Below are 23733 nucleotides of genomic sequence, written 5' to 3' on the forward strand. Positions count from 1 at the left end.
GGCAGCTGCGTAAACTATTTGTATATAGATAAAGCTTTATATTTCAGAAGGTTGAAGACTTTGTATGCAGATACCTTATGTTACGAAGTTTCTGTCTGTCATATGTCCAATGTCCTTGACCTCATTTTCATTGTTCAGCGACTGCTTGAAAAAACTTTATAGTATTTTTGTTATGTAAATTTCTCACTTTTGAGTAATGGGATACATGTAACTATAATTGGTATATTGGTTCCTTGCAATGTAAACATGTCCTTCAGACAGGGTTCACCTGACCTCAGCCTCATTTCATGGATCAGTGATTAAGGTTAAAGTTACATGATTAGGTCTGTTTCTCAGATACTACAAGCAGTAGGTCAGCTATTATGTGGTGTATGGAATGATTGTAAGGGATAAATGTCAGTCTGGCAGGTGTCATTTGTCCTTGACCTCATTTTCATCGTTCATTGGTTAAAGGTAAGTTTTTGAGTTTAAGTTTGTTTTTCTAATACTATAAGCAATAGGTCAACTATGTTTGGTGTATGGAATAATTGTAAGGTGTACATGTCTGTTTGGCAGGGTTCTTCTGACCTTGACCTCATTTTCATGGTTCATTGGACAGTGTTAAGTTTTCCTGTTTGTCTGCTTCTTCGATACAATATGCAATAAGGGCAAGTATATTTGATGCATGGATTGATTGTAAGGTGAACATGTATGTCTGCCTTGGTTTATATGACCTTGACCTCATTTTCATGGATCATTGATAATATAAAGTGTATGTGATACTTGTAACCAATCATGGTTAGTAAAACTTGCGAGACATTTCAGCGTGTACACTCTTGTTATTCATCATGTCCATGTGGGACAATAACTATTTCAGCAATTTTTTGTAACAATATTTGTTTCTTATCAAATAAGGCTTAAATTCCATTTGTATTTAACTTAAATTATCATATCTGATGTAAAGTAAGCACAATGATTTGTATTGAGTATGTAACAATCTTAAGATTAAAAAAAAATGACAATTTCTAACATTGACAATCATGATTTACTGAAAACAATTATATAATTTGCCTTTTTTCAACACAGTAGATCTCCAAACTAATTAGAATTTGGCATTTTGTAAGAACAGTATAGACATGACATAATGGCCCAATTTTATGAATAATCTTGGGTCATTTTAAAAAAGATATACATGTAGAATCTCTCGAAGTTGACTATTGGTATCTCAATTTATTCCCAACTGAAGATTTTTTTTTTTCTAAAGCATAAACTTTGACACTGATAAATTTACATGAAAAACAGATTTAGCAATTTTGTAAGAACAGTATACAAGGTAGATACCTGTCAAGTTTTATGACAATCCCAGATGATTTGAAACAGTTAAAGGAAGTTTTTAAAGTCAACTACATGAATTTAATCCCAACTGAAAAAACTAATTTTTTTCACATATATTGATTATAAAGTTTATAACATTTGAGAGCAAAAAATAAAAATAAAATTTGCCATTTTTAAGAACAGTACCTAATGGAAATAGCTTTAAAGTGTTATGAAATTGAAGAAAATCCCACTTGATTTGAAAAAGTAATGGTCATTTTCTGTCGTGATTAAATGTATGGCAAGCCGTTCTCATCAAAACTATGTTTAAGCCAATATTCCAAAATTTTTTAGACAGATTAAATAAACTGGAAAACACACACTGAGAATTGATAATCACACTTAGATGTGAGTATTATTAGAACTTCAATATTTTTAAATTAAAAGCTACAAATAACGTTTCATGGGAGCAAATTGAAAATCAACTGACACACATGGCCACATACTGGGGAAAAATCTGTCCGTATTTTATTTCAGATCCTAAAATTAAGAAAGGAAAAATTATTCTTATAGAGATCAGCAATATTAGAGCCATCAGAATTAGGTTGAGGAAAAAATGAAAAGAAACTTTCTTTATTGGCAATACATTTTTGTAAGTAATGGTAATCCACCTCATGCTTATGAATTAGGAGGGTTTGATTTTAAACATATTTTGGTTTTGATAAATTTAAATAAAATATTCATCGATCAAGACCTGTTTATTTCCTCTTTAGGGTTAATGCCCTGGTGTTCAAATTTCTGGCGTTGGTTGGATATGTTGTTAGAGATGGCAGTTATACATTTATATCAAAAAAAGGTTAGTGTTAACCTGGAATGTGATTTTTTTAACTTAAAAGTTCAAATTATCAAAATGCCTGAAAATTTAAAGAACTAATTAATTTTATACCTGAATAAAAATGCAATATTTGTGGATCAAGTAGTCATGTAATGTTGTCTTTTGTGCCAAAGATGTAGTAAGGGGACTATTTTATCATAGCTGGAATGAAGAATATACAATTGACATTTCATTTACAGTAAGAAGTCAAAAGATGTGTTCATGAAGGAGGTGGTTCTTCTGGCAGGGCCTAATTCAAGTCTACCAAAACAAAGCAGAAAAGAAAAACTCCACCAAAATGGCCATGTTATGGCAGCTATGATATTTGAAAAAGACTGGGAAGAGGAGGAAGTGATGGCATCGTTCTACTCAGCCTTCAGTTTCCTTCCACAAACAGTAAAGTGAGTATACATCATGTACATGTAGAAAGTCTCCCATTACTGGACCTTGTTAAGTCTCCCAAACAAAGTTTGGAGACTTATTGTTTTGGTCAGTTCTTATTATTTTTATTATTCTTCCTCTTCCTCTTCCTCTTCTTCTTCTTCCGCCACTTTAAAAATGAACTTGTCCGCAGCGGTTCTCCTAAACGGCTTGTCAGATTTACTTAGGATTTTACAATATGTTAGACTAACATGTCTAGGTGAGCCATCAATGTTTCGTTTGTGCATTGGGGTCTATAAAGGGGTATTTTGGGGGGTAGAAAGGAGGGAGGGGTTTACTATAGAACCATATGGGATTTTATTTTCTAAAATTTTCAAATGAATATAACTTAAAAACTGTAAGTGATAGATACATGCAGTCTTCAGAAATGATTATAGGACAATAAAACAAATCACATGAAATATAGGGGGAGTCCCTGGGGGGTCATCCCCCCCTTCAATTTGAGAATATGCTTTTATCTTGTAAACGGTCCAGATCCCCAACCCTAAACCATATCTATTCTTGAATGGGACGATAAAACAAATCAAATGAAATTAAAGGGAAGTCCCCGGGGGTCATCCCCACCCCGTTCAATTTGAGAATGTACTATTATCTTGTAAACGGTCCAGGTCCCCACCCCTAAACCATATATATTCTTGTAGGGGACAATAAAACAAATGAAATGAAATAAAAGGGAAGTCATGAGGGAGTCACCCCACCCCCTCTTGTTTGAAAACTTGTAAACGGTCAACATCCCCACCCCTAAACCATATCTATACTTGTATGGGACAATAAAGCTAATCAAATGAAATTAAAGGGAAGTTCCTGGGGGTTGCCCCCACCCCGTTCAATTTGAGAATGTGCTATTATCTTGTAAATGGTCCAGATCCCCACCCCTAAACCATATTTATTCTTGTAGGGAACAATAAAACAAATGAAATAAAAGGGAAGTCCCGAGGGGGTCACCCCATCCCCTCTTGTTTGAAAACTTGTAAACGGTCAACATCCCCACCCCTAAACCACATATATTCTTGTATGGGACAATAAAACAAATCAAATGAAATGTAGATAAAGTCTCTGGGGGTAACCACCACCCCCTCCTGTTTGAATAATTGTAAATGGTGGAGATCCCCACCCCTAAGCCATATATATTCTTGTATTGGACAAACAATCAAATCAAATGAACATGGGACCATATAAATGGCGAGTTATGGGAGCTTTGTTTGGGAGACTTCGTAACAGCATCCTGTTACAATTACTTCTTGTTATTACATTGTAAGTTATGTTTATAAAGTCACTGAGTTAGATATAGTTGTCATGAGGTCCATTTTGTCGGGGTTGGTACCAAAAGAATCATTATCACCATTTACTATAAATAGAAACTTATTTCGATTCCATAATACATATGTATATATATATAGGATATTACTAAGGATATGAACCAAACTTTCACAGGAGATATGTCCCTAGATACATAAAAGTTGAATGCACATAATATTGATAATAAGGAACATGAATTATTATTTAGATATACTTATACAAATCATTGAAAATAAACTAAATTTGATCCATGTACATTGAAGGAGACAATTATGGCAAGCCGTTCTCGTCAAAACTATGTTTTACTCATTTTTCGAAAAATTTACACACTGAGATTAAAAAACTTAAAAACACACACTGAGATATTAAAATAACGAACTGAGAAATTAAAATTACTCACTGAAAATTTAAAATTACACACTGAGATTTCAAAAATACACAGTGAGATTTAATAAATTGAAAAACACACACTGAGAATTGAAAATTACCCACTGAGATTTGTGCGCATAAAATGTGCGCACAAATCTCAGTGTGTAATTTTCAATTCTCAGTGTGTGTTTTTCAGTTTATTTCATCTCAGTGTGTAATTTTAAATTCTCAGTGTGTAATTTTTAATTCTCAGTACGTAATTTTAATTTTTCAGTGTGTGTTTTTAAGTTTTTTTAATAAGTTTTTTAATCTCAGTGTGTTTTTTTTTAAATCTCAGTGTGTAAATTTTTCGAAAAATGGCTTAAACATAGTTTTGATGAGAACGGCGTGCTATAGACAATCATCATGAATCCTATTGCGAAATTGGATACAGTTGTTAATACCGGAAATATGTTACAGAAACTTAGAAGTTCCACTGTAGAGATTAGTCTTTATCTGTCCCTTGAGCAAAGGGCCAGGGGACAGCACTAGTCAGTCTAGTCGGCCTGGAGTCAGAATTATGTGTCTGGGTAGGCCAAGGGTGACATGTCTTCCTGTGAACTGTTACCTTATGGGCTAGCATGTTAAAGATCCGGCTTGTACAAAGCAGGGTCAGTATCACTAGAAAAACCAAATAGCTAGAACGCCGCTAAAAAAGTCTAGAAATAGACTAAACATCTAAAAACTAGTCATTTACCACTTTATTCATATTATTAGCTTTCATACTCTAATTTTTGCCCTTTCCATAATTTTTAGCCCATACGTTCAGCACTTTAGAACTTTTTTGTTATCCCTCTCATAATCTCAGATAATAGTGACCCTTTAGCAATGTTTAGTAATTTGCTTTTAATTATTAAGAGCTTGTGAACGTTGTTCTAATGTTACATTAGTATTACAATGTTTTTTTATTAATGTGTATTCATTTTACTAATTTTAAATTAAAAACCGGATTTTGAAATTTATTAGTATAAAATTTTGTACATAAACGACAATGCATTATAAAGCCTTCCTCTAAAGGCTGATTGGTATATAAAAACACTTTTGGTAATTTGACTAATTTCTATACTATCAGAATAATGTAATAAAAGACAACCAAGCTTAAAAGAAAATTGATTGCAACAGAGAAATATGTTTCATCAACATAAACCCAGGAGATAAACATTTCGGGAATCGTGGTTTATTTTGAATTTAGTCATAAAAGACTAATATTGACTTTTAACCTTCAATATATCATTACTTCAATACTAAAACATGTAAATGTAATGTTTTTGATCAGGTAGGGGTGGGTTTTTATAGTAATGTCTTCTTAAAATTTCAATTGACCAGTATTTACCGCTGACATGGTCAATAGTATTGACTGTTTTTTTTGGCCAACCATGACAGGAATATTTATATTGATTTTGAGGTGACAGAAGGTCAGGTCATGGTCATGACTTTATAAATATTAAATTAACCAAGTTCTAACATTGCACTCACAAAAAGGTTTTAATATGAGGTTAGTTGATCAGAGGTGTCAACTTGTACTTCACTTGAGGATTTGCGATCCCTCTTAGATTTTCTAAAAGTTAAGCCAATAATGAAGCTTTTAAATGACTTAATAAATGCATACCATAAAAAAAAAATCCATGTGATATTTATCCTTTGCACAGGGATATTAAAGACAATAACAGAAATAATCATATAATTTTTAAATTTCAGACTTGAAATCATGTTACCTTGCGGTAATTCCTTGGTTAAGCCCCATATTAGTGGAGGGAATATGGATGGCCAGATTATACACCAGATTTTCTGTAGGAAGACTATTTATTTACAACCGTCGAAGCAACTTCTTGAGGTAAGTTTACTTAATTCATTTGTTCATGTACCTCAGCTGAGGTCAAGATAAGGATAGGGTCTTTTGGGTACTTCACTCCTCTTTTCCATTCAATTGGGTTCTGCAGTTTTATTTTTAGCTCACCTGACCCATCTTCTAGAGAACCACTGAATGGGTTCAAACCATTTAATTTAACATGGTATGAATTTTCCTTTTGAGAGGCTCACCAAGTGTTATTACTTTGATGCCTTCCTGATGTTTTTCTCACTGAAATATCACAATTATCTACAACAGTCAACCTTATAATACCCTACACAACAAAATTGCAGGGATATAATGTTTTTGACCCGTCCATCAGTCTTCTTCTTGTCATCACAACTCCTCTGAAAGCACACAATAAAATTTCATGAAAATTTGTATATAATAAAGACATACTATTAGTCCAGTCAAACTAAGATTTAACCTCAAACTAATTGCAACAGAAAATGTTTAAGTTCTAATCTATACCATTATGCCCTTTATATACACAGAAAAAAGTCCCATAAAATCTAACTTGAGGAAAACTCAAAAACAGCATTTTTAATTTCCTATGGAAATTAACGTTGGAAGGGGAGTCCGAGATAACTTGCAAAAATGAGTATTTTTTGGTCAGTTTTTGGTTGTTTTTCTTGAAATTTATGTAAAGTATGATTCTTTGATGAGGTTGTAAGTTTGTATATGACAACTATATAATCTTCTGCTCTTAAAATGTACAAAACCGAAGTGTTATGGGTAGTTATATTTTTTTCAAGCATTTTTCATTAAAGAAATTGCAAATTTGAAGCTTTGTAACTATTTTGAAAAAATAATGTGAAAATTTGGTATTGTTTATATCTGTATATTATATTGTTTCAGCAACTTACTTATCTAAAGAAACTTTAACCCAAAAAAAGAAGAATACATGCTTAATTATTTTTATTAAATTTGAGATTCTTTACCTTGACATGTTGAAAATCTAGATTTCGTCATTTATTAGTTGACCATTTATTGAATTTATATCTTGATAAAATACATGAAAACACCTTTACAGTTGTTTGTCATACTCTAAAGACCTCTAAAAAATCAAGAATCAATACATTCTGATGGAAAGAAGCGGTAAATTTATAATTTTGTATCAATTTTTATTGATATTTCTGCCTTTTTAGCTCACCTGGCCCAAAGGGCCAAGTGAGCTTTTCTCATCACTTTGCGTCCGTCGTCGTTAACTTTTACTCCTCTAAAACTACTGGGCCAAATTAAACCAAACTTGGCCACAATCATCATTGGGGTATCTACATGTAGTTTAAAAATTGTGTTCGGTCAACCAACCAAGATGGCTGCCATGGCTAAAAATAGAACATAGGGGTAAAATTCAGTTTTTGGCTTATAACTCAAAAACCAAAGCATTTAGAGCAAACTTGACAGAATTAAATTGTTTATCATGTCGAGATCTATCTACCCTGAAAATTTCAGATGAATCGAACAACCGGTTGTTGGGTTGCTGCCCCTGAATTGGTAATTTTAAGGAAATTTTGCTGTTTTTGGTTATTATCTTGAATAATATTATAGATAGAGATAAAATGTAGACAGCAATAATGTTCAGCAAAGTAAAATTTACAAATAAGTCAACACGACCAAAATGGTCATTTGACCCCTTTAGGAGTTATTGCCCTTTATAGTCAATTTTAAACCATTTTTCGTAAATCTTAGTTATCTTTTACAAAAATCTTCTCCTCTGGTTATTATCTTGAATATGATTATAGATAGATTTAAACTGTAAACAGCAATAATGTTCAGCAAAGTAAGATCCACAAATAAGTCAACATGACCATAAAAGTGAGTTGACCCCTTTAAGGAGTTTTTGCCCTTTAAAGTCAATTTTTATACGACCCCAAAAATTTTTTGGGATTGTATATTGGTATGATGTTGTCGTGTGCGTCGTCGTCGTCTGAAGACACATTGATTTCCAGATAATAACTTTAGTTTAAGTGAATAGATTTTCATGAAATTTTTTCAGAAGGTTCAATACCCCAAAAGGAAGGTTGGGATTGATTTTGGGGATGTTGGTCCCAACCGATTAGGAATTAGGGGCCGAAAAGGGGCCTAAAACAAGCATTTTTCTAGTTTCAGGAGAATAACTTGTAGAAGTATTTCAATTGCTCTGAAATCATACAGCAATGTTTAAAACCACAAGTAGACGGTTTGGATTCATTTTAGGGGTTATGGAGCCAAAGTTTAGGAATTAAGGGCCAAAAAGGGGTCAAAACAAGCTTTTTTCCTAGTTTCAAGACAATAACTTATGTGTAATTGTATGGATCTCTCTGAAATTGTGCCACAGTGTACCATATAACACAGGGGAGGCTGGGATTAAGTTTTGGGTTAATTGCCCAAAATATGTAGGAATTAGGGGCCAAAAAGAAGCATGTTTCTAGTTTCCAAACAATCATGAAAATAACTTGCGTTAAAGTGTATGGATCGCTCTGAAATTGTACTACAAGGTTCAAAACTGCAATGGAAAGCATGGGATTGAGTTTTAAGGGTTATTGCTCCAAGGGTGGTTCAAAAAGTTTTTTTTTGGGGGGGGATTTTTTGTTTACCATTTTTTGAAGGGCTTCCTTTTTTTTCAAAGAAGTTTCAAGAAGAAATATTCAATTGCACAGTATTGTGCACAAGATTTGTTAGATCTTTGACCACATTAATTTTGTGACAAAAATCTTTATTATGTCAAAATTTTGATCACAATCCAAATTCAGACAGAATCAAGCTTGAATATTGTGACCAAATTTGCCCCAACTATTCAGGGTTCAACCACTGGGGTCGTATAAACTGCGCCCTGCGGAGCACCTGGTTAATAATTTTGTAAATTTTAACAAAATATTTTCCTCTGTAACTGATGGGCCAAGCTCATTATCAATTGAGATAATTGTAAGAAGCAAGAATGTTCAGTAAACATGGTAAAGTAAGATCTACAAACACATGATCACCATCACCAAAACACAATTTTGTCATGAATCCATCTGTGTCCTTTGTTTAATATGCACATAGTTAGTGGCTTTGAACTAGCTGTCAGATAACTGAGAGTACTCTCAGATCTGTTAATTGTGTCTTTTTGTGTCGGGATGTATAACTATAAGTACCCGGCCACGTTCACTTATATTTTTGTCCATCTGATGAGTTAAGCCTTTTTCAACTGTTTTCTATAGTTCGTTCTTCTGTTGTACTGTTATACCACTGTCCCAGGTTAGGGGGAGGGTTGGGATCCCGCTAACATGTTTAACCCCGCCACATTATTTATGTATGTGCCTGTCCCAAGTCAGGAGCCTGTAATTCAGTGGTTGTCGTTTGTTTATGTGTTACATGTACATATTTGTTTTTCGTTCATTTTTTTACATAAATAAGGACATTAGTTTTCTCGTTGGAATTGTTTTACATTGTCTTATTGGGGCCTTTTTATAGCTGACTATGCGGTATGGGCTGTGCTCATTGTTGAAGGTCATACGGTGACCTACAGTGTTAATGTTTGTGTCATTTTGGTCTTTTGTGGATAGTTGTCTCATTGGCAATCATACCACATCTTCTTTTTAACCGGATTTTTGTGACAAAAATGTCGGTTATTGATTTGGGGATGTACGGCGGGCGGGCGGCAATCAAATGTTGTCCGTGCATTAACTCATGAACTGTTCAACCAAAGCTTTTAAAATTTTAATATGTTGTTACTGACAACTAAATGAAGGTCAAGTTCAATAATGGCGATTTTGACTTTTACCGTTCAGGAGTTATGGTTCTTGAAAGATTGAAAAATGGAGTTTCCAGTCGTGTCCGTGCATTTACACATGAACTGTTCTACCAAAGCTTCCCAAATTTTAATATGTTGTTACTGATGACAAAATGGAGGTCAAGTTCAATAATGACGATTTTGACTTTTACGGTTCAGGAGTTATGGTTATTGAAAGATTGAAAAATGGAGTTTCCAGTCGTGTCCGTGCATTTACGCATGAACTGTTCTACCAAAGCTTCCCAAATTTTAATATATTGTTACTGATGACAAAATTGAGGTCAAGTTCAATAATGACGATTTTGACTTTTACCGTTCAGGAGTTATGGTTCTTGAAAAATTGAAAAATGGTGTTTCCAGTCGTGTCTGTGCATTTTCTCATAAACCATTCAACCAAAGCTTTTGAAATTTTTATATGTTGTTACTGATGACAAAATAGAGGTCAAGTTCAATAGTGACGATTTTGACTTTTACCGTTCAGGAGTTATGGTTCTTGAAAGATCGTAAAATGGTGTTTCCATTCACGTTGTTGCATTTACTAATGAACCATTCAATCAAAGCTTTTCAAATTTTAACATGTTGATACTGACTACAAAATGGAGGTCAAATTTGATATTGACGATTTTCACTTTCAGCATTCATCAGTTATGGTTCTTGTGATATTGCCAGGACACAAATAAATGTTAATAAATCCGGTTTGCTGTCGTTGTGACAGCCTCTTGTTTATACAAGATGAGCGACACAGGCTCTTAAGAGCCTTAAGTTAAATTTTAAGACCAATACAACCCATTGTTGGGTTATTGCCCAAATATAAATTATTTTAATCAAATTTCACAGTTATGACCAAAATGGTGAATTGACCCTTTAAGAAGTTATTGCCCTTGAAAGACAATATTTTAACACTTTTCTTGTTAGTCATTTACTTGTTCATAAATCTTCTCTTAAACTACAAGACCAATTTCCACTGAACTATTTTTTTAATCTTCTCCTGTGAAACTACTAGGTCAAATACTAACAAACCTTAACTGAATGTTCCTCTCGGTTTGAGTTTATAAATTGTATCAGGTGATTGGATCCATCAACAAACATGGCCCCTGTTGCTAAAATAGAACATGGGGTCAAATCCAGTTTTTGGGTTATATCTCGAAAAATAAAGTTCTTCGACCGCATTCATTCTGTGTCAGAAACCTATGTTGTGTCAACTATTTAATCACAATCCAAATTCAGAACTGTATCAAGCTTAAATGTTGTGTCTATACTTGCCTCAACTGGTCAGTGTTCGACCTCTGTGGTCGTATAAAGCTGCGCCCTGCAGAGTATCTGGTTCTGTCTTTCTTAGTTTTTTTGTCAGAAACTGACAAATAGAAACATAAAATGGCATTTTCAAACATGTATTAAATTGTACTTTAAACATCATAAATTATATAATCAATCGCTTTCTCTCAAGAAGGGTGCAGGCTGGGTATCTGTGAGCACTAAATCACCTTATTCTAGTTAAGGTCTTTCCTTTTTCTATAAGGAAAGACCTTACTGTATTTCTTCTGATTATTATTATTATTATTATTAGGTCTTTCCACTTTTCCGTGGAAAGACCTATTGCTTTTCTTCTGATTATTATTTTTTTTTTTTTTTCTTCCGCCTAATTTTTTTCCTTCGCTGTTTTTTTGTTTCGCAAGATGTCGCTTAGAAATTTGGAATATGATATCGAACAGTTTATACGCTTTTGAAACCAACTCTGCTTGACCGAATACTTTACCATATAAGAGTTATCTACCCGAACACTGTTTTTCTTGTTATCTCTAAGGCTTCGCAACCGTATAAGAAACCGACAAATTTATTTTTCCAAATTGCTCGTTACATCCTCAGAATGTTCTGTTTTATTTTGACCGAAGCCGTATCGAGATTCCATATGAGAGTTATTTCCCCTTTTGTATTTGAAATTTTGAAATGTATTTTAAACTGGAAAACCATAAGTGATAGAGACCTAGGGTGTTTTGATTTGACATCCTTGGTCCAAAAAAATGAAAATTAGGTCAAGGTCAAAGGTCAAGGTCATATTCTAAATTTTGATTTTGGCTTTTTTTCACTCATTGTCATAAACCTTATAAGATATCGACAAATAATTTTTACTAAATTGTTAGTTGCGACATGTCGTAACATAATAATTTGGGTTGAAAGGGTGCGTAGACAATGACTGGGAGTTTTAGCCCCTATCATATCTAAAATTATGCGTTAAGTGATATAACTTATTAACCATACATATTAGAGACCTAGGGTCTTTTGATTTGAGATCCTCAGTTTGTGACCTTGAAATTGAGGTCAAGGTCATAGGTAAATTTGACGTTCTAGATTATGACCTTTGCTTAAAATTCATATCTTTACATCATAAAGCCATAGGAACTGACATTTTAGACTGATTTTTAATATGCTAATATCAAAATAGATATTTACTGGTGGAAAGACCTTCAATTGTTCTCTGAACAATTGGTTTTTAATTAAGGTCTTTCCTTTTTCTATAAGGAAAGACCTTACTGTATTTCTTCTGTTTATTATTATTCTTTTTCCGCCAAACTTTGACGAAGTTAGCAGCCTAAACCGTAAGACGTGTCGCTTTCATGTTCTCACTTTGTATCGGTGTCATGAATACCTATCCGGAACTCACCCTGTTAGTCGAAATATTTTGTCGGTTCGGAGTAATCCCTCCGAAACCAAAAAACCTTGTTATCGTTCCAACACCGTAACCGTAATAGATAGAAAAAAAACGAAGGGTGAAATTTGTTCAGGACCAGACCCCGGTTCTTCGTTACATTTGATTCGAAAAGATTCAACGACTCATTGGTAGGGTTATGCCCCTTTGAAAATTAACCGGTGTCGGTGGACCACCAAAACTCAGAAACCGTAAATCGTAGAGACCTAGGATCTTCACCATTCATCAACAATTCATGAGACTTTCAAAAATACCTCAAGGTCAAATGTGTATGTTGACCTTGACCTTTGACCTAACACCTTGTTATCAGAACAACTCAAAAACCATTATACTTACAGAAGTTTTAAATAGTGGAAAATGTTTGGGTCATTACGGCACAACTTTGTTACATTTTGACCGAAGAGATTTGACCTTTTTTTAAGGGGCATAACACCTGTTTTAGGTTTCTGGAAAGACAAAATCATCTTTTACTATATAACCAAAGGTCCTAGACCCATGGGGTCTTCGGCAATGACATTGGGGACTAATGACCTTGACAAAGGTCAAAAGGTCAAAGGTCAAGGTCATGTCCCATATAGCGAATTTGGTGTTTTTAACCTTATTTAAAGGTTTTTCAGTGTGTTTTAAAGCTTTTCAATACATTCTACGTCTATTTGAACATGTATTTTACATTACAAAAGGAAAGACCTCTCAATTGTTCAAGAACAATTGACAGTTTAATTATTATTATTATTCTTTCCGCCAAACTTTAACGAAATTTCCCAAAAAAAGTACGCGACATGTTGAAATGATATTAGGTATCTAGTATCGGTTGACCAAAAGCTATCTTGTGGTGAGGGCACGACCCCGTAACATTTCCTTTATAGGGGTTATCTCCCCTAACACCGAAAACCTTGTTATCATTCTAACTCCATAACCATAATAGGTAGAAAAAAAACAAAGGGTGGAATTTGTTCAGGAACAGACCCTGGTGCTTCGTTACATTTGAATCGAAAAGATTCAACGACTCATTGGTAGGGTTATGCCCCTTTGAAAATTAACAAATGTCGGTTGGCCACTAAAACTCAAAAACTGTAAGTTGTAGCCACCTAGGATCATCACCAATGATCATCAATTCACATGAACATGAAAATTGACCTAAGGTCAAAGGTCAAGGTCATGACCTATATTTTGACCTTAGCTTGTTATCGGATTTACTAAATAACCGTAAAAGATGGCTGATAAAATGTAACGGAGAAAATATGTGTCTTGTTGAGATCTACATTTGTTATGTTGGGTTGAAAATCATTGGACCATCTGTTATGGAACTAGGGCACCAAAACTGTTTTTTGGGTCCGAAATGATGATTGTTTGCTTGTAACTCAAAAGTGGTTAGAGATAGAAAGAAACTTTGAAATGCAAAAATGATCAGCATAATAAGATCTACCAAGTTAGGTCAAGGTCAAAGGTCAAGTCCCTAGCAACGACATAAAACACCTTAGCAACCATATATTTTTGAACTTAGAAGGCTATGAATAATATAAATATGACATTTTTATTACTGGAAATGACATTTTTGTCCCTAGCAACGACATTTTTGTCCCTAGCAACGACATACAAGTCCTTAGCAATCACTTATTTTTTTGACTTTAAATACTATGAATAGTACATATGACATTTTTAATAACTTATTTTAATATATTTATCCTTAGGAATGATTTTTGCCCTAAGCAACCACTTATGAACATAAAAGTCCTTAGAAACTATATATTTTTTAACTAAGAAAGCAATTAATAAAAGAAAAAAGGAAAGACCATTCAATTGTTCATGAACAATTGACTTTTTAATCTTTATTACATTTCTTTTAGGAAAGTGATACATGTACTGTAGAAAAAGAGACATTGGATCTTCCAGATTTGCATCCACCAAAAAAACGTCAAGATACATGTTCAAAGGAACAAAAGACAATGGATCTTCCAGATTTGCATCCTCCAAAAAAACGTCAAGATACATGCACTGTAGAAAAAGAGACATTGGATCTTCCAGATTTGCATCCACCAAAAAAACGTCAAGATACATGTTCAAAGGAACAAAAGACAATGGATCTTCCAGATATGCATCCTCCAAAAAAACATCTCAAGTAAATAATTAATTTGCTTTTTTTTTTCTTTAGTTAGGTCATGTAAGCTGGTGTCATTACATTGTGTCTGCTGTCCTTTTATTCACATTGTTATCTTTTCAAGAATCATTTGACCGTATCTAACAAACCTGTTGTAAAAGGTATGGTAAGGCCAAAAAAAAAAGTTTCAATTCATTCTGATAAGTGGTTATGGAGGAGTTGCAGATACAAAGTGAAACATATCGTACCAGACGAAAGAACAGAAGGATGGACTTCCCCATCACTATATATACCTCTGCTTTTAAAAGGGGGGTATAATAATGACAAATGCTATAATGTCACAAGCTATCATCTATAAGGTTTCCATAAGCTATTGTCTATAGGGTAGACATTTTACCAACCAAGGGTCGCAGTTATTCATTCAATTCTTTTTGTGTAATATGATCCAGAAATCAGTGAAAAATGTTATACCACGAATATAATGATTTCACAGTATTGTTGAAGCCTTCATAGCAAATAAAGAACAAAAAATCTAAACACTGTTCCTATACTTGACTCATGTACTGTATACTATGTGCAATGTTTTTATGTGTTTATTCATGTATATCTCTGAAATTTTTAGATATAAAACTGATATAATTAGAATTTTCAAATTTAGGCCAAACTCTGAAGGAACTGAGAGCATGTCATTTAAGGATTGCAGACCTAATATAAGTGACAGAACAGATGCATGTAATATTACACAACTTGATGATCTTTACATGAAAATGGTGTATGTATTCTTAATATTAACAGTCTTTCTGTATTGCTTTTTCATTTCATTTCCAATTTCAAAAAAGTCATTAACAGATGGATATTATCTGGGTGATTTCTTGTAATTTATGAAATTCCTTCTTGTGAAAAATGTTTCAAACAATCTTTAGCAAAAATACACATAATAAAACAATGCACCAGATAATACAGCACAAATCTCATTGTGGAATTTTAAGTTCCATCTTAGTAAATTTAATCTCCAGTGAATTTTGGCATCCAACTGGCATCCATCTGTAACTTTGTACATTTTATTCTTTTTCCTCTAACCACTTGGCCAAATGAAAGTGAATTTAAGCCATTTTTCTCGAGCCTTTGACTTTAGTCGAAAAAGCAAGACATAGCGATCCTACATTCCGTCGTCAGCGTCCACAAATATTCACTCTGTGGTTAATTTTTTAAAAATTTTAATAACTTTCTTAAACTATTTTGGATTTCTACCAAACTTGGACAGAAGCTTGTTCATGATCATAAGATAGTACATGTATCTAGAAGTAAATTTTGTAAAAACAAAATTCCCTTTTTTCAGTATTTGACTTATAAATAGACTTAGTTTTTCTGCCAGGAAACATAACATTTACTCTTGGTTAAAGTTTTTAAAATTTGAATAACTTTCTTAAACTATCCTCAGTTTGTTCCAAACTTGAACAGAAGTTTGTTTATGATCATAAGATAGTATCCAGAAGTAAATTTTGTAAAAACAAAATTCCATTTTTTTCGTCTTTTACTTATAAATGGACTTAGTTTTTCTGCTGGGAAACATTACATTCACTCTGGTTACAGTTTTTGAAATTTTAATAACTTTCTTAAACTATACCAGATTTCTACCAAACTTGGACAGAAGCTTGTTTATGATAATAAGATAGTATCCAGAAGTAAATTTTGTAAAAATAAATTTCAATTTTTTCAGTATTTTTCTTTTAAATAGACGTAGATTTTCTGCCCGGAAACAACACATTCACTCTTTGGTTAAAGTTTTATTTTTTTTTAATAACTTTCCTATACCATTTTGGATTTGTACCAAACTTGGACATAAGCTTTTTTATGATCAAAAGCTAGTATCTAGAAGGAAATCTTGTTAACATTTTGTATCTGTGTATCTGTATTTAACTTATACATGGACTTAGTTTTTCTTCCAGTTAACATTACATAGAGTCTGCAGTTAAAGTTTATAAAACATTTATTAGATTCATAAACTATCTTGGATTTTTAGGCAGTTAAGATGCCTTATGGGAGCATCCTGGGTTTGTGTTATACCCAATAAATGCTGAAATACGTGCCATTGTTATCATCTAGCTAGCTACTATATTATTTATAACTTATTGGACAGTTTTTTCACACTTTTCATTCTGGATTACAAAAATTATGACCAGAAAAACCTTAAATGATCGTCGATTTTCCCAAAAGTTTTGAAGTTGCACATAGGAAGTAGAGCACATTAGGAATCCTTGTGTAATTTATTCTACCTTGAGCTTTTGGCTAAGAACAAATGTATGAAATATTTAATCGCCGAAAATCTCTGAAGACATGTAGTTAAGATTTCCCAAATTGCAAAAGTCGTAGGAATATCGTCAATACGTAGTCAACTACGTCAGAAGTCTATTAATATTAGTTCAATTGATCACGCTGTTGGGGGGGGGGGCAATTTTGAATTAGAAAACGAAATTTTCGTATTTTTTTAGTTTGGACGTAGGGGGTCAAATTAGCGGTGGTCCGAGGTCTGAGACCTTCCACTTTTGCAGTCGGACTTTCTACTTGGTTACTAGCTACGCCCTATATGCCCGACGTATGCCTGCCTACAGTGCTTACAGCACTTTGATTACCAAACTTGGACAGAAGCTTTTTACGATCAAAAGATAGTATCAACAGGAATAATTTTATTGATTCTTTTCCCTCATATTTGTTGAGCCTGTGATTAACAGCAAAAGTAGGCGAGACACTGGGTTCCATGGAACCCTTACGAATTTTTTTCGAAAAAATTACACTGACATAAAAAAACACACTTAGAATCAGGGCCTTTAATATCTAGGATTGTGGTCTACCACTAGGATAAAGTAGGGAGAAGTGGAATTTCATTTCAGTAGTTGCCTTATGTTTTCATATTTATCTATGACATATATACATTAAGGAAAGTTTTTCCTTGCAGAAGAAAAATATATCTGCAAAATTTTTATACGATAGGTGTATATATTGATAAACCTTAACCCTTACCATGAGGTGACCGTCATATGACGGGCGTACCCCGACCACCTTTATTTGGCTCCAAGGTCGTTCTATACTTTTAGAAGACCACTTTAGGATACTTATTTTAAAAGTTGTGCATGTTCCGTCAACCTGAGGCTATCCATGTTCATGTTTCTCATGTATAAGTTGCATTTTGAGCACAAATACTGACTTGGAAAATTGAATCTGCTGAAACTAAGTTTTCTGGAGGGGTGGGCTTCACATCTGTGTCTTACACAGGAAGTTCAGAGGCATAAAACTTGCAAAAATAGTGCAAACTCATGGCCATATAACTTCCAATCGTTATTATTATTGCAATACGCATAGGAAATTACCACTTCCAGTTTCGTTGTCCATTTGAAGTCAAAAATCAGAAAAAAAATCGTGAAATTCCGTATTTTTGGTCCAAATGACCTTCTGTAGACTGCTGAACCAAGATCAGATTCACTCCCACCTAACAACGGTTGGGGTCAATTTATTAACTAGGGTCCACTCTACATGCAGGCTTTACCAGCATCCCTGGGTCTTCTGGGTCAAGAGAAAGTATGTAAAATCGTCAAAATTGACGCTTTTTGTACCTGATGACCAACATTTCAGGTCATAGAAATATCTTCAGAAGAGATATATCCTTAGTTGGCTGTAACAGAAACAGAGAAAAAGAGGAATTCTTCATGTTCTCAATATTATTTTTTTTTTGTCAAGAATGATTGTAATATATGTATATTTCAAATGTCAGATGAATTTTTATTCAGAGGAGCAATGGATGAGGATGAGGCTCTTGAAACAGCTATTCAAGAAAGTGTTGATGAATATACTATAACCTCAAAATCTGAAGAGCGTGAGTCAGCATATGGAAGGTAAATAACATAATAAACTTTTTGATAGAACAATTGAAGGTAAGAGATGAGAACTTACTGGTCCAGCATTTTTAGCTCACCTTTCCTCCAGGGAAATATGAGCTTTTGCCATCACTTGGTGTCTGTCGTCTGTTGTCAAACTGGAACTGAACGATCCTTAGGGTATCTGGAATAAAGTGTGTTTTATTTTCTGTTATATAGTTTGTAAGATATCTCCTTAAGTTTTGAAGATATCAAGAAAGTTTATGAGATATCTTATAAAGTATATAATATATCTTATAAACTTTATCAGATATCTTTTTAAATATGTTGTTTGTAGAGATATCTCATAAACTAGATATCTGATAATCTTAATGAGATGTGTTATAAAGTTTTAGGAGATATCTTGTAAACTATATAGGATATCTTAAAAAGTCCTTGAGACATCTTGTTTAGTTTATAAGATATCTACTTAAACTGTATTTATATTAAGATATCGCCTATAGTTTATAAGATATCTTATATACATTATTGCATTACAAAATAAAGTCTCCCTCCAAAGTCATGGTAGTCAGTCCCCAAAAAAATTGTATTTAAGGGAAGCAAAATATTATTTTTGTTGAAAATATGTTACAATTCTTGTTGTTTTTAGTGTGCTGCTTCTTTTCATTCTAAGGTAAAAAATTTGCTGTAAATTTTTTTTTCCAATAATATTCGTGCAATAATTATGTGTATAAAGTAGGATCCAAGTAGACCAATAACTAGTTAATGGTAACATGAAAAGGCATGTGTGTAGTTCATTAACATAATGAGACCAGGTGATGTAATAAATTAAGTACATTTTAACCCTCCCCCCCCCCCCCCCAAAAAAAAAAAATCTTTATTCTCAAAGAATAGATAAATAAATAAATCATTGTGTGAGAATGCAATTTAAAGCTGCTTACAGAATCATCACATTAATGTCGCCTTGACACTTCAAAAAGTGGAAAATTTTATATCAGTTTCTGTATTCTTAAATAATGTAATAACTAATAAGTAACAGAAAACCTTGCATGAAGATGCAGAATGTAATTGACATTTGAATGGACCCTGACCTCAACATCATGGTTCATTGATCTTTGAAGATGCAGAATTAAACATTATATACTAATTACAGGTATGAACAAGTACAGGGTAGAACACCAGAAGAGGTCAGGGGTATTGTATCAGCATGGGCAGATAACAAAATATCTGGGGTGGATAGAAGGCTCATTGTATCCAGAAATACAGTTTTCAAATCTTCTCTGATGTATTTCAAGAGGGATGCATTTGTCAAGAAAGCTAGCCTTTTAAAGGTATGAAATTCATAGATTGGTGATTGGTGAAATAATATAAAAGGTTTCAGTAAAGCAAGCTGTTAAAACCATTTTTCAAAAAATTTCGAAGCTGAGATTTCAAAAACTACAAATGATAATCAAAGGTTCCAGGCTTATAATTTTATATGCCAGACCATGTTTCATCATACAGAAGACTCATCAGTTACACTCAGTGACACTCGAATCAAAAAGTTAAAAGGCCAAATCAAGTACAAAGTTGAAGAGCATGGAGGACCAAAATTTCCAAAAAGTTATGCCACACTGAGAATTCAAAAAGACACTGAGATTTAAAAACTTCAAAAACACACGCTGAGATTTAAAAACAAAAACAAACATTGAGAATTTAATTAAAAAAAAACAAACAGATTAAAAACTTAAAAAACACACTGAACTGCTCAATATTAAAAAACTTTCAAAAAAACAACAGAACTCTACGATTTCAAAACCTCAAAAAATACACACTAAGAATACAAAACACACACTGAGATTAAGAAACTTCCAAAAACACAGAGATTTTCAAAAAGACACACTGAGATTTAAAAACCTCAAAAGCTACACATTGATAACTTTTATCTACATGTGTTTTTATTTTACCTTCCTAAAAGCCAGGGTGAGCTTTTCAATCACTTTCTGTTGTCCTTTGTCCATCAGTTAACTTTTTCATAAATCTTCTCTGAAACCACTGGGAATACTCACTTTCTGAAATCTAGATCTTAATATTATACAAACACCTCTTGTCATTATCTTGAAAACAGGACCAATCCAGTGAGCCAACACTTGTTAGTTAATTCCTGACTTGCGATCATTCTTCCTGCCAAGAGTTGTCTTTTGTAGCAGTCAATGTACACTCGGAACAAGCAGACATTTTTCTTTCAAACAAAACCATAAATTAGAGTATTCCGAAGGAAATTGGAAAACGCTGAATTTTTTAGTTTCATGTTATAATTTGTACATTTGGCACCTCTATGAAATTATTCGAGGTTTTATTTCTGATAAAAAATTATTTGGAAATTGCTTAATTTTTCTGTTGACGAATACCTCTTACAACGCAGGGATTCCACATTTTCACTCAGATCACTCGATCTTTATCCTTAGGCAGCGGAGAAAAGTCATGATGTCTTCGAATCTTATACCTACTGAAAAGGGAAAACTCTGACAAAAACATCTAAGTTACGGATGCATCCAGGTCGCCGCAAGTCAGGAATAGATGTCAATATCAATAAAAATTTGAAATCTGTCAATCCATCCTGTTCCTATGTAATACTTTATTTTTATCCTGACAACTTTAAGAAGTTTATAGTAAGGTTTTACTTTGGCATGTTTGATCTGTGGGTGATTCAGTATAAAATATAGGTCTCTGACCTTCTTTTATTGTGGAAAGTAGGTGAGAACTCTAAAAATGGACTTCTTTCTAATGCATCTATTCTGAAGCAGTGAACAGGAAATATCTGAAATTATATAACTCTATATTTTTAGGTCAGTTTTACATCAGATGAAGGTAGTGTGGAGGATGCAGCTGATGCAGGGGGACCCAGGCGTGCATATTTCCGACTTCTCTGGCAGTCTGTCATTGAGTCCAGTGGTCTTGTTACAGGTTTGACCCTATATATATATTATGGCCAGCAGTTCTCGTCAAAACTATGTTTAAACCCTTTTTTTTCGAAAAAAATTAAACACTGAGAATTAATAACCACACTTGAGATTTAAAAACCTAAAATAACACACTGAGATTTTAAAATTACACACTAAGATTTTAAAAAAAATGAAAAACACACACTGAGAATTTAAAATTACACACTGAGATTTTAAAAAGACACACTGTGATGAAATAAATTGAAAAACACACACAGAATTATTACACACTGAGATTTCAAAAATACACACTGAGATTAATATGCACATTTCTTATGAATAATTCATCAGATTAATATCTTGGTCTACCGAAGTCTCGTCATTATAATGAAATGTGGTTCCTTTAACCAACATTTGTAATAAATTTCAAGACAGAACATTGTTTTTTGCTAACTCATATTCATAAGTTTGTTGCCTATAATTCGGATTATACTAACCGTGTATCAGGATTTTTTGCTTAAAACTGTTTAAGCATGGGTTCCTTTTCAAAAGTTTTTCAACTGTTACCCTGATTTCGCAAGGTAATCTTTTATATTTTTGTTACGTTTGTATGCTATAATAGGAACTTTTCACTGTATTGTTTGTCTTTTTGCAGATTGTTCCAATGTTTTATTTTATAATTATGCCCCACCTACGGTAGTAGGGGGGGGGGGGCATTATGTTTTCTGGTCTGTGCGTCCGTTCGTCCGTCCGTCCGTCTGTCCCGCTTCAGGTTAAAGTTTTTGGTCAAGGTAGTTTTTGATGAAGTTGAAGTCCAATCGACTTCAAACTTGGTACACATGTTCCCTATGATATGATCTTTCTAATTTTAATGCCAAATTAGAGTTTTTACCCAAATGTCACGGTCCACTGAACATGGAAAATGATAGTGCGAGTGGGGCATTCGTGTACTGGGGACACATTCTTGTTTTGATACAGTTTTCAATCCTTTGGTTATATTTTGTAATGAGAGTAAGTGGGCATTTTTCTGGTTCTATTGGTCTTTGATAATGTAGTTTTTCAATATGTTGTATTTCTTATGTTTTCTTTTTATAACATTTTATTTAGCGCCAAATTAAAGGACTAACGAGTTTTGTCTCCTAGTTGTTTTAAGCTTGTAATAGATTTAGGTTAAGCATGCTAATTAGATATGTGCGCATAAAAAGTGCGCACAAATCTCGGTGTGTAATTTTAAAATTCTCAGTGTGTAATTTCAAAATCTCAATATGTGTTTTTCAGTTTATTTCATGTTGGCGTGTAATTTTCAATTCTCAGTGTGTCTTTATGAAATATCAGTGTGTAGTTTTTAATTCTCAGTGTGTCTTTATGAAATATCAGTGTGATTTTTAATTCTCAGTGTGTCTTTATGAAATATCAGTGTGTAATTTTTAATTCTCAGTGTGTCTTTGTTAAATGTCATGTGTAATTTTTATTTCTCAGTGTGTCTTTATGAAATATCAGTGTGTAATTTTTAATTCTCAGTGTGTCTTTGTGAAATCTCGGTGTGTAATTTTTAATTCTCAGTGTGTCTTTGTGAAATCTCAGTGTGTAATTTTTGTCGAGCCTGCAACTTTTGTTGCAGAAAGCTCGACATAGGGATAGTTATCCGGCAGCTGCGGCGGCGTTAGCTCACTTCTTAAAAGCTTAATATTTTAGAAGGTGGAAGACCTGGATGCTTCATACTTTGTATATAGATGCTTCATGTTACGAAGTTTCCGTCAGTCACATGTCCAATGTCCTTGACCTCATTTTCATGGTTCAGTGACCACTTGAAAAAAAAGTTCAAATTTTTTGTAATGTTGAATTCTCTCTTATTATAAGTAATAGGATAACTATATTTGATATGTGCGTACCTTGCAAGGTCTTCGTGTCTGTCAGACAGTTTTCACTTGACCTCGACCTCATTTCATGGATCAGTGAACAAGGTTAAGTTTTGGTGGTCAAGTCCATATCTCAGATACTATAAGCAGTAGGGCTAGTATATTCGGTGTATGGAAGGACTGTAAGGTGTACATGTCCAACTGGCAGGTGTCATCTCACCTTGACCTCATTTTCATGGTTCAGTGGTTATAGTTAAATTTTTGTGTTTTGGTCTGTTTTTCTCATACCATATGCAATAGGTCTACTATATTTGTTGTATGGAATGATTGTTAAGTGTACATGTCTAGCGGG

The 23733-nt window shown here is 33.4% G+C and overlaps 1 protein-coding gene across 1 annotated transcript; it reads left to right on the plus strand.

The window, feature by feature from the left end:
• Positions 1–2456: 2456 nt before the first annotated feature.
• LOC143049473 (uncharacterized) lies at positions 2457–21878 on the plus strand. Its single transcript, XM_076223090.1, has 7 exons — positions 2457–2568; positions 6014–6149; positions 14476–14625; positions 18462–18616; positions 19752–19929; positions 21427–21544; positions 21874–21878. Exons 1-7 carry the CDS (start codon positions 2477–2479, stop codon positions 21876–21878), a joined length of 834 nt encoding a protein of 277 aa, XP_076079205.1. The 5' UTR covers positions 2457–2476.
• The last annotated feature ends 1855 nt before the right edge of the window (positions 21879–23733 follow it).

This window comes from Mytilus galloprovincialis, chromosome 10, assembly GCF_965363235.1.
Source record: "Mytilus galloprovincialis chromosome 10, xbMytGall1.hap1.1, whole genome shotgun sequence".
Lineage (NCBI taxonomy): Eukaryota > Metazoa > Mollusca > Bivalvia > Mytilida > Mytilidae > Mytilus > Mytilus galloprovincialis.

Bases quoted from the DNA above. Each gene is read 5' to 3' on its own strand.
- LOC143049473 (XM_076223090.1), top strand. From the start codon at position 2,477: ATGGCAGCTATGATATTTGAAAAAGACTGGGAAGAGGAGGAAGTGATG. The intron at 14,626-18,461 runs GTAGAAAAAGAG...TTTTTTGTCAAG, and splicing joins AACGTCAAGATACATGCACT to AATGATTGTAATATATGTAT. The intron at 19,930-21,426 runs GTATGAAATTCA...CTATATTTTTAG, and splicing joins AGAAAGCTAGCCTTTTAAAG to GTCAGTTTTACATCAGATGA.